A 12,676-nucleotide genomic window follows, 5' to 3' on the forward strand; every position below is an offset into this window, starting at 1 on the left:
CCTAAGTAAACTGGGGCACTCAGATTATAAGAAGCGAAGGAGAGATGCTTGGGATTTTACAAGCAAATGTCTCATAAGAGTACTTCAGAGAGATGTTGGCCATCTACCCAAAGCCGTGAGGAGTAACTTTCTCATTTTCATGATTTTAGAAGTGATGATGGAAGAGCGGTGCTTTTGCCAAAGCCAAATAGCTCAGCCTGCCCTGGGGAGGTTGTCTGACCTCTTTTCCCTTTTGAGGGAGCTTTCATCCTTTTTAGTTTTCGTCACACACCAGAGATTACGTGTAGTCAGTTACAGACACTATCTTCAAAGAAAACTGGATTTGGTTTCTGCTAACAACATTCTCCTGAGATACGTCTAGTAGTATCCCACACAGCATGTGGCACATTGTAGGTGACACGATGTTGCTGTCCGACAGAGTCTGGCCTTTTAGGGAAATTACACTCTAATGTCAATGCAGGCCCATTAGAGGAAAGTGTATTCTAACGCCATGGAGCTATTGGCAAAGCTGAAGCCAGAGCCCAGGTCCCCTGACTCTGCTGAATAAACCGTCTCCTATTCTGATTAACTTTTCAAAAATGGCAATTTCATAGGAAATAATGGAAGTTGTAAAATGCTCAGAAATTTTTCTAATTTAATCATTTAAAAACATTGGCAAGACTAGATAGAGTGAATGTAGCTTCCATGAAATAACTATTTACCCAAAGAGAAAGCACAAAGAAAAGGTAAGATCAGGAGACTTAACATCTGATATTTAGACAAAACATGGCTTTTTACCCCTCAATCCTTTACAGTCTCTGGTTTAAAAGCCTCACGACTTCAAGGTTGCTCACTGTCTAAGGAAGGAAGCCCAGACACGTCAGCCTGGCACTTAAAGCCCTTCCTTCCTATCTAGCCCTGATCTTTTCAGCCTCAACTCCCATCATCACATTTACCAGCAGTCGACAGGTAGACAGACTGCCCTGTTTAGCTTGTCCTGAAGAACTCCTTGGATTTTCTACATCTCTGCTTTGGCCGTTGCTCCCTTTGCATGAAATGAATGTCCTCATCTTCTTGAAGATCAAACTCAAGGCTTCTCCCACTTTGAAACTTCATTGAACATCTCTTTAAATATGAGCTTTTCCATCCTCGAATTTCCCAGAAAATTCCATTTTTAGTTGCTCAAAAGGAACTTGCTGCTGCTGCTGCTAAGTCGCTTCAGTCGTGTCCAACTCTGTGCGACCTCATAGACGGCAGCCCACCAGGCTCCCTCATCCCTGAGATTCTCCAGGCAAGAACACTGGAGTAGGTTGCCATTTCCTTCGCCAATGCATGAAAGTGAAAAGTGAAAGTGAAGTTGCTCAGTCATGTCTGACTCTTAGCGACCCCATGGACTGCAGTCCACCAGGCTCCTCCATCCATGGCATTTTCCAGGCAAGAATACTGGAGTGGGTTGCCATTGCCTTCTCCTAAAAGGAACTTACCACATATTAATTTGTACTAGTAATAGGAGTAGTGGCTGCTGCCATTCACTGAGCATTTGCTAAGTACTAGTTACCAGTGTAGTCATGTCAAATGTTAGCTGTTTTAGTTATATGAAAGATACTTCAATTTGCATGAATTAAAAATTATCAGAGGACAAGGCCACAGGGCAAAGCTCCGCACCTTGTGATAACATTTATGCAGGACAAACATATATAGAAGGAAAAGCTAAAGGTATGAGATCAAGATAACCCTTTTCCTTTTTAACTGTGTCTAAACAACTATTGATTTTCCCATTTCCTAACTTTCTTGCAGGGATTCTAGCCAAATAAGAGGCTTAACAGGCTCATTATTCTTCTATACAGCAGCCCAAACCAGACCAACATTCCCACGTGGGCATCGCCAGCTGATGCTGAGCAGTGGTGTTCTCCTCAAGTACATACGTAGAATCAGTGTCCTTTTCTTTCTTCCGTATTCCAAAGGCCTTCCTTGTACGTTTTTTCAATCCTGTGGGAAAACAACAAAAGGTCAGAAAGTTTATTTTCGAATGTTCCTAGCAACATTCAAGTGAACTATTTTTAAAGTTGCAGCACATTAGTTAAATCTGAATGTTCAAAAAGCCACGAAAGTTTCTTCATGTGTATGCATGTGTGTGTGTGTGTATGATTCATTATCATATTTTTCAACAGAATTTATCAAGGACATGGCACTATAAGCTCTTAGTACTATAAGCAATGCAAGAATATAAAAATGAGGTTTCCCTGGTAGCTCAGCAGTAAAGACTCCACCTGCTAATGCAGGAGATGTGGGTTCGATCCCTGATTCGGGAAGATCCTTCATGCTGCGGTGCAACTAAGCCCATTTGCTACAACTATTGAGCCTGTGCTCTAGAGTCCTGGAATCTCAACTACTAAAGCCCTCATCTAGAGCCCATACTCCCCAACAAGAGAAGCCACTGCAATGAGAAGCCTGTAAGTTGCATTTGGAGAGTAGGCCTGGCTCGCTGCAACTAGAGAAAAGCCCACACAGCAATAAAGCAAAGCTAAATAAATAAGCAAAATTATTATTTTTTTAAATATAGATAAATGGAAAGGAGATCAGGACCAGGTACAGAAAAGTTGGCAAGCTTTTCTTAGACTATTGTTATTCATTCTCCAAATAGGCACTCTGCCAAGAAACCCAATCACAGATTTAGAACAGTAATTTCTAGGTTAGATGTATTCTTGAGAACGGGATAGTTCCAAGACAGAAATCATGTAAACCACATGAGAGAGCCATGTTGGCCTGACATCTTTGTATCCATTCCCAATTCATCCTTTTCTGCTTTTTCAATTTGGTGGCTTTATTGGATTCTCTGAACATACCACAACATCTGTACTCTAACATCTCTTTTTCCCTTGTTTGGTCCTTACCACTGGCTGAAATGCTTTTCCTATCTTGTTGATATTTAGAACTTCCACACATGCTTCCAAGGCCCCATCAGCTTCCACCTCCTCTGTGAGGGCCTCCTAATCCTAGTGTAGCCAGAAACCGACTGTCCTGTGCTCCCCTCAAATTTCGCTCTTATATGTTATTGACTTACCCAACTAACCAACAACGATATATTATAATACAACAAATTACTCCACCTTTTAGTTCCTATGTCAATTTCCCCCAAAGACTGTAAGCCTTTCTAGGACAGAGGCCAAGGATATGCTCTCTATATCCTCTGCACCAAACACAGGAACCAGATAATATTTGTTGATTTAAGATGTCCTCTAAGAAGCATCATTCAGGTGCTATTAGAATAAGAAGGCTCCTTTCTTCCACCCTAGACAAACCAGGCCCAATCCTGTATCTTCCATTCTTGTCCTATAAAGGTTCTGTCTGGGATTCCCATCTCCTACACGTCCTGCAGTTACATGTGTGGCTTGCATTTCTCACGCTGTGTGTGTTCTCAGTCGAGTCCGACTCTTTGATGCCATGGACTGTAGCCAGTCAGACACCTCTCTCCATAGCACTTCCCTGGCAAGAATACAGGAGTGGGCTGCCATTTCCTCCTCCAGGGAATCGTCCCAACCCAGGGTTCAAACCTACATCTCCTGCATTGCAGGTGGATTCTTTACCACTGAGCCATTGGGGAAACCAGTTCCTCATGTTAGTGAGTCTTATTCAGATATACCATTGCCTATATATTCAAAACCTTAGACTTGTTACTGGTGGTTTGGAAATTTTTCTTCACAAATTATATCTGGAAAAGTCACTGATGTTCAGAATTTGTTTGGCACTACCGGGTGGATCTGGAGAAGAAAATGGCTACCCACTCCAATATTCTTCCCTGGAGAATCCCATGGACAGAAGAACCTGGCAGGCTACCATCCATGGGGTTGCAAAGAGTTGGACACGACTGAGCGACTACCACTACCAGGTGGCTTGGGCGTTCCAGGTGGCTCAGTGGGTAAAGAATCAATATGCAGTGCAGGCGACGATCCCTAGGCTGGGAAACTCCCCTGGAGGAGGGCACGGCAACCCACTCCAGTATTCTTGCCTGGAGAACCCCCGTGGACAGAGGATCCTGGTGTGCTACAGTCCTTGGGGTTGCAAAGAGTTGAACGTGACTGAAGCGACTGAGCATGCACGCATGCTCCAGGAGGATCAAAGGGAAAAACACTGAGAAAATCAGAGATCTGATGTCATCTTCTAAAACATATGAATCAGCCCAGACCACTTGGATGATCTGAGTCATCCATTATCTGACTCTCAAGATACTACTCAAATATAATCTCCAAATGCTTCTGTTTGTCTAATTTTGCATTTGAACAGTCATTCCATTTAAGAGGTTTAGGTCTTTAAAATGTCAATGTTTGTTTAAAAAAAATCTCCTTGCACATTAAGCTATTTATTCTCTATTACTCTCCACATGAGGTGTTCATAGAAAACTTACTGACATTTAAAGTATCTACCCATTACATTTAGGAATACCTTCCCTCTGTCATTTTTAATGTTGAGTGTGAGAAACTTCTCACCTCTAATTGCCTTATGTCCTTATAGGGACAAAATTGTCATTTTCTTCCTATAATTTTTCTTGAGCTTTAAGTCTCTTCACTGGCTTCTCCATGCTCCTAATTCAGCTTTGGGGGTCCCAGTGAGTGCTATATTCACTGATCAATATTGGTTTTTATAGGATTATAAAACAAATGCTATTATTATATTTCCAAATTACTTTAGTTCCTGTAACTTGACCATGAGATAAGAGATAGCATGGCCTACCAAACAGATGAGAAAATACAGAAAAATTCCAGTAATTCTTGTATTAAATTAGTAACAGAACAGGCAATAGAAGCTTTCCATAGACTCTGTCCTGTTTTTGACCACCAAATTTGGATAATAGCCAATTTGAACTAGGTCATGAATGTCATGAGTTGTCCATTTTCCAGTGAAAAGTGCTCTGGCTCAGGCTTCAGGAGACAGAGTCCATTGCCAGCATCATTTCTAATTGTACAGATGAATATGAGTTACATTTTTTGTGTGTGTTTCCATCTCTCAGTTTACAACAAATCAGCCAGTAACAAGGAATAAAAAAATTTGCACATATTCACAAAATGCAATGCCATTCTGTAGTTTTAGTTTCAATGAAAGTCATATTTCCCAAATGTAGAATACATTCTCATATATGGAATATATACAGAAATACACCAGAGGTGTGACATTCCAGAAAAACAAAACTAATCAAACTGTTGAATAAGAGAAAACACTGAAAACATATACCCCTTGAAAGATGCAAAGATGTGAGAAATTTAGAAAACTATAAAGAAAATTCTGAAAGGCAAAAAAATATGAAATATAAAAGTTATTCATATCTTAATAGCTCTTCGAGAAAATGCAGGAAGAAACAATCATACCAAATGAACTAAAAGTGAATGGAAAAGTGTGGTCAAGTCTTTTGCGAGTTTATTTAAAAATATTTCAAAAGCATGTACATGTCCACACTGCTATATTTAAAATGGATAACCAACAAGGACCTACTATATAGCACATGGGACTCTGCTGAATGTTATGTGGCAGCCTGGATAGAAGGGGAGTTTGAGGGAGAATGGATACATGTATATGTATGGCTGAATCCCTACCCTGTTCACTTGAAACTATCACCACATTGTTAATTGGATATACCCCAATACAAAAGAAAAAGTTTTTAAAAATATCCAAAGAAATTCTTCAAAAGAGAACAAGGATAGTCAAAGATCTTAGAGTAGTAACAAGCTTAAGACACCACATACAGTAACATAATAAGCTGAAAAAACACTATATCCAATGATTTTTTTCACTTCTGACTCCCAAACTACATGAAAGTTTAAAGTGAATTTCTATAGTATAATTATCCTTCAGGCTGGGTCATGAATTTTTGTCAATTATTCTTTACCAAAAATGGAAGGGAAAAAAATCAAGTGTCTTTGAAGTAACTAACTTTCCCCTTGCCAACGTCTAAACAAAGATTTCTAAAGAGGAAGAATTTAATGTTCTGATGATCTGAGGCTAGGACAGTCCTCTTCCAAGCTATGGAGCTAAGAACATCCTCCCACGTGCATGCAGATCTGGGTCAGGCACACGGAAGTCTGGCCTGTGCCTGCAGCATCTCTCCACCTCATTTAGATTCCTTTAGCCTCCTCTGGTATTATGCGAGAAGCTAGTGAAGTCTGGGAACTACAACAGCAAAATTTAAAAATAGACTGATTTTTAAGATGGTTGCTGCTGCTGCTGCTAAGTCGCTTTAGTCGTGTCTGACTCTGTGCGACCCCATAGACGGCAGCCCACAAGGCTCCCCTGTCCCTGGGATTCTCCAGGCAAGAGTGCTGGAGTGGGTTGCCATTTCCTTCTCCAATGCATGAAAGTGAAAAGTGAAAGTGAAGTCACTGAGTCGTGTCAGACTCCTCCATCCATGGGATTTTCCAGGCAAGAGTGCTGGAGTGGGGTGCCATTGCCTTCTCCATTTAAGATGGTAGGAAAGCTTATTTCAAGATAGGTAGTCCTTGATATGATGTTACAAGGTAATGAAATAGCAAAGACACAGAAACTGACAATAGAGACAGCACAAATATAGAGAGTAATATTTGTAGCCACCAAAACTGAGGTCCAACCCATGGGGTGGGTACCAGCTGCTTTGCATATATTGACTCATTTAAATTTCTTACAAGCCTTGTGAAAAAGTAGAAGGCATTTTATTTGCAAATGAGGAGCCTGAGGGTTTACCTGAGTTAGGTTTTATTTATCATCATCTCTAGGGGTGGGTAATGGAGGTTCTTTACCCACGGATCCCCAGAGTTCTGCTTGCCTGTGTCCTAATTTTCTTTACATCTGCTCCTTGTGGGGGCAGTTTCATTCATTGATCATTCATGGTTTCATTTTCCATCTACATGTAGATGAATCCTAAATCCATATGTCAGACCCAATACTATTTCCTGAGTTTCTGGATATACAGTACTTTTTATCATACTCAAGCTTCTGTAAATAGGCATCATATTCCTTTGAAAGCCTTTAGGTGCCACCTTATACGTATGTAATCAAACCTTTAAAGGCATGTCCAATCACTTACTTTACCAGTATTTTCTGAATAAATCCCCCTTAAAATGAAACAGTTCTCCAAATGAACTTTAAAAATGTGGTGTACACATACAATGTAATATTATTTAAAGGAATGCAGTACCGACACATGCTGCAACATGCATGAACCTTGAAAACATTATGCTAAATGAAAGAAACCAGATACAAAGAACCACCCAGTGTATGAATCCGTTCATGTGGAATATCAAGGGCAGGCAAATTCATTGTTATAGAAAACAGAGTAGAAGTTGCCAGGGGTGAGGAAGAGGGGAAGAGAGGAGTGACTGCCTAGTTGGTATGGAGTTTCCTTCTAGGATAGTACGAAAGTTCAGGAACTATATAGTTGACGGCTACTCAGCACTGAGACTGTACTGAATACACTTTAACATGGCCAACGTGGTAAATTCTGTCATGTATATTTCATCACAATAAAAAATAAACAGAATAATTCAAGCCAGATTATTCTGTCACCAAGGGGAGAAAGGTAGGAGGGAGCAAAGAAGAAAAGAAAGAGACAAAGTGGATTGGCTTAAAAGTTTGGGATCTTTTTTTTTCTTTTTATTTATTTTTGTGCTAAAGTGGTCAATATTTAGTAAAGAAACTGGGAGCTATATAGTCACAAATCTTTCTTCATGATGACCTTCACTGTCAAGAAACTGGTATGTCCATGACAACTGATAACTACAACTAAACCTCCAGGACTTCTTTCTCATGTAACAGATGTTTACAAAACGCTTATCATGAACACATTTTTAATATTCCTTTCAGCTTTTCTCATCAGATCACAATGTTATGTTAACCCTTACTAGATGGTAAGCTCCATGAAGTTAGCCACTCCACTATGTAATAGATGTCTGTCTTTATTTTCATTGCCCCATCAGTTCAGTTCAGTCGCTCAGTCGTGTCCAACTCTTTGCAACCCCATGAATCGCAGCACGCCAGGCCTCCCGGTCCATCACCAACTCCCGGAGTTCACTCAGACTCACGTCCATTGAGTCAGTGATGCCATCCAGCCATCTCATCCTCTGTCGTCCCCTTCTCCTCCTGCCCCCAATCCCTCCCAGCATCAGAGTCTTTTCCAATGAGTCAGCTCTTCGCATGAGGTGGCCAAAGTACTGGAGTTTCAGCTTTAGCATCATTCCTTTCAAAGAAATCCCAGGGCTGATCTTCAGAATGGACTGGTTGGATCTCCTTGCAGTCCAAGGGACTGTCAAGAGTCTTCTCCAACACCACAGTTCAAAAGCATCAATTCTTCGGCGCTCAGCCTTCTTCATAGTCCAACTCTCACATCCACACATGACCACTGGAAAAACCATAGCCTTGAACAGATGGACCTTAGTCGGCAAAGTAATATCTCTGCTTTTGAATATGCTGTCTAGGTTGGTCATAACTTTTCTTCCAAGGAGTAAGCGTCTTTTAATTTCATGGCTGCAATCACCATCTGCAGTGATTTTGGAGCCCAGAAAAATAAAGTCTTACACTGTTTCCACTGTTTCCCCATCTATTTCCCATGAAATGATGGGACCAGATGCCATGATCTTTGTTAGTGGTTCTCAAATAGAATATTCCTTAAAATAATTCACTCAATTATAATAACATAGAGGCATTATTTCTCATCTCCTTTTCAAACTGTAAGTCAGACCACTGGAAGTTTATGAAATCAATTTGTTAGGGTGAAACCTTCATTCAAAAATGAAATAGAAGATGAAAACTAAGTGTGCATTGCCCGTAGAAAGGATGAAGACAATATCATGAAATTCTTGGTCTCAGTTATATGAGTGGTCAATGTTTGCAAACAGGGTAACCATGTAAAATATGTTTCTTATGATAGCTCCAGAATGTACGATAGTGTTTAAAAAGTCTTTTAAATTTAAAACATAAATGACTGTGTTCACTAATGTTCTTCTCTGAAGTGTCTTTGAACTAATTATATTTTTAAATTAGATACCTTAAAACTTAAAGATTCTAGAATACCTTAGAATCTAAAGATACCTTAGAACTTCCTTACTTTGAGTATACAGCTCTGCAGGTGAAGAAGAAATAGTACAGCAAAAAATTACCTTTATCAATTTTCTTTTCTCTCAAGTATAACTGTTCTGTAGTGATTCATTAAGTAAACACTAAATTCTAAATTTAGCCTTTAAATGTTAGACAGAAAATAGAATTTTTAGGAAGGGCCTTCCAAAAAAGAATTTGGCCTTAATACTCTGTTTTATCTTGGATAAAACATCAAAATCTGATACTCAAAAGAAACCACAGAGTTTTTGCTTGGTTAGTCTCATGTCTCCTATTTTTAAAAATTACTCTTGAAATATTAATACTTTTCCCTAAAAATAAAGACTAGTTCTTTAGATGGACAGATTGAGATAACAGATTGAGTCCTGGAGCTGAGATCAAAATAGGAGAAATCAAGGTGTAAGCATCCTGTAGGCAGTAGCCGAGGACTAACCACACAGAACACAGAAGATGCTGCTCTTCAGCAGAGATGCTGCCACACAGGAGTGTAAGTGAAGAGTTCTGCCAGCACCTCCTCCCTTCTCTCCTGTACTGGATTCTTACCATTCCACTGCTAGCTGGTAGGACAACAAGAGGTCAAAGGCAGAGTGGTCACCATCATCAGCATGTTGGTAGCAAGGTGGTTTATCTTCCAGCTATCTTAAAGGGGCTGGGGGAAGGGAAGAGATATGGCACTACTTTTTATTACCTTTCTCACTCATGTTCTGGTGGCTCAGATGGTAAAGAATCTGTCTGCAATGCAGGAGATCCAGGTTCTATCCCTGGGTCAGGAATATCCCCTGGAGAAGGGAAAATGGCAACCCTCTCCAGTATTCTTGCCTGGAGAATTTGGACAGAGGAGCCTGGTAAGTTACAGTCCATTGGGTCACAGTCCAGACAGGACTGAGTGACTAACACTTTCGTTTTTCACTCATGTCACAGTCTTGCTTACATACTGCTTTCACTAACAGCTCTTAATTATGGTGTTAAACACCCCATATAAGCATATTGCTTTTAAAATTGTTGAAAAGGTGGCACTTCTAGAGAGCACGTTCCTGGGGTATATCTGGTCCTTCTGCTTCCCACCCCCTACAAACAGTGCTTTTGAGCAGAGCTTGGACAAGGGGAAAGGCTTGGGCACAAGGCTAGCTCTAAGAGTGACCTGGAGCTTTGGAAGAAAGAGGAGCACTGGCAGGAGGAGAGGGTGGCAGTGACAATTGCTTAAGGTTGTCATGTAAAACACAGTTCATAGAGGAATACAAGCCGTCTCATTATCTGCCTCAGAAGCATGAAGACACACCTCCCAGAAGCACTGCAGGAGACATGGTAGAAGGGAACAGAATACATGGCCTACTTCGGAATCCGGAGATCTGGGATCACATCTCAATTTGACTTCTTACTGGCTGTCATTTGCAGCAAAACTTACAGACACTATGAGAGGGATTGTGTTAATTTCAACATAAGATTCATGTCTTCACAGGACATGAGGTTTGAGGAACAACCTTAGTTTTTCTCTCTGTAATCCCTAGAAGTGAGGGGAAGGCAGCACTGGTTCACTAGGTCCTTCAAATGTGCCAGGCACTAGGCTAAGCTTTTTTAAAATTAGCCAACTGAGCTGTTTAAAATACTAAAAGATGATGCAGTTAAATGTTGTTCTCAATATGCCAGCAAATTTGGAAAACTCAGAAGTTGCCACAGAACTGGAAAAGGTCAGTTTTCATTCCAATTCCAAAGAAGGGCAATGCCAAAGAATGTTCAAACTACCATACAACTGTGCTCATTTCACATGTTAGCAAGGTCATGCTCAAAATCCTTCAAGTTAGTCTTCAACAATATGTGAACCAAGAAATTCCAAATGTAAATGCTAGATTAGAAAAGGCAGAGGAACCACAGATCAAATTGTCAACATCCGTTAGATCATAGAAAAAGTAAGAGAATTCCAGAAAAATATCTCCCTCTGCTTCATTGGCTATGCTAAAACTTTTGACTGTGTGGATCACAACAAACTGGAAAATTCTTAAAGAGATGGGAATACCAGACCACCTGACCTGCCTCCTGAGAAACCTGAATGTAAGTCAAGAAGCAACAGTTAGAATGGGACATGGAACAACAGACTAGTTCAGAATTGGGAAAGGTGTCTGACAGGGCTATATATTGTCACCCTGCTTATTTAACTTATATGCAGAGTACATCATGTGGAATGCCAGGCTAGATGAATCCCAAGCTGGAATCAAGATTGCTGGGAGAAATATCAATAACCTCAGATATGCAGATGATACCACCCAATGGCAGAAAGTGAAGAAGAACAAGAGCCTTTTGATGAAGGTGAAAGAGGAGAGTGAAAAAAGTTGGCTTAAAACTCAACATTCAGAAAACTCAAGACCATGGCATCTAGTTCCATCACTTCATGACAAAAAGATGGGGGAAAAACAGAAACAGTGAGAAACTTTATTATCTTAGGCTTCCAAATCATTGAGGATGGTGACTGTGGCCATGAAATTAAAAGATGCTTGCTCCTTGGAAGAAAAGCTACGACAAACCTAGACAGTGTATTAAAAAGCAGAGATGTCACTTTGCTGACAAAGGCCCATCTAGTCAAAGCTTTGTTTTTTCCAGTAGTCATGTATGGATATGAGAGTTGAACCATAAAGAAGGCTGAGGACTGAAGAATCGATGCTTTCAGACTGGGTGCTGGAGAAGAGTCTTGAGAGTCCTTTGAACAGCAAGGAGATTAAACCAGTCAATCCTAAAGGAAATCAACCCTGAATATTCATCGGAGGAACTGATGCTGAAGCTGAAGTGCCAGTACTCTAGCCACCTGATGCAAAGCGTCAACTCATTAGGACCCTGAGCTGGGAAAGATTGAAGGCAGAAGGAGAAGGGAGCGATGGAGTATGAGATGGTTGCATGGCATCACTGACTCAATGGAAATGAGTTTGAGCAAGCTCCGTGAGATGGTGGAGGACAGGGAAGACTGGTGTGCTGCAGTCCATGGAGTTGCAGAGTCAGACATGACTTGGTGACTGAACAACAACCCTCTCAACAAGCCCAGACATTATTACTAACCCCTATGGTATGGACTAAGAAATAGACTCAAAGTGATTAAGTTCCTTTTCCAAGATCATCAAACAAAAAAATTAGGTAAGATCAGGATTTTGAGCCAAATCTGTATGTCTTTAAGCCAAGCAACTTCTTACTGGGTGGTCCCGAGGCTTCTTGCAGTACCCAGGGCAATGCCTAGTACAGGGTGGACACACCATCCATGTTTGTTTAACACTTTTTTAAAAAAGTCAATGAAGGTTTGTATAATTATTAACACAAAAACCAAGCGGCTTTTCTGGATTTTTGTAATCTATACTAAAAAGCCTCTTGATGAAAGTGAAAGAGGAGAGCGAAAAAGTTGGCCTAAAGCTCAACATTCAGAAAACGAACATCATGGAATCCGGTCCCATCACTTCATGGGAAATAGATGGGGAAACAGTGGAAACGGTGTCAGACTTTTTTTGGGGGGGGCTCCAGAATCACTGCAGATGGTGACTGCAGCCATGAAATTAAAAGACGCTTACTCCTTGGAAGAAAAGTTATGACCAACCTAGATAGCATATTCAAAAGCAGAGACATTACTTTGCCAACTAAGGTCCGT

General features: G+C 40.6%; 1 protein-coding gene across 1 annotated transcript in view; it reads right to left on the bottom strand.

The window, feature by feature from the left end:
- The window catches only part of SGIP1 (SH3GL interacting endocytic adaptor 1), a 177,474-nt gene that overhangs the window by 131,016 nt on the left and 33,782 nt on the right, over positions 1 to 12,676 (bottom strand). Inside the window, exon 2 of the mRNA XM_052638056.1 lies at positions 1,905 to 1,968. Coding sequence (XP_052494016.1) covers positions 1,905 to 1,968 — 64 coding nt within the window. The remainder of the gene's footprint in view (positions 1 to 1,904; positions 1,969 to 12,676) is intronic.

Source organism: Budorcas taxicolor, chromosome 3 (assembly GCF_023091745.1).
Source record: "Budorcas taxicolor isolate Tak-1 chromosome 3, Takin1.1, whole genome shotgun sequence".
Lineage (NCBI taxonomy): Eukaryota > Metazoa > Chordata > Mammalia > Artiodactyla > Bovidae > Budorcas > Budorcas taxicolor.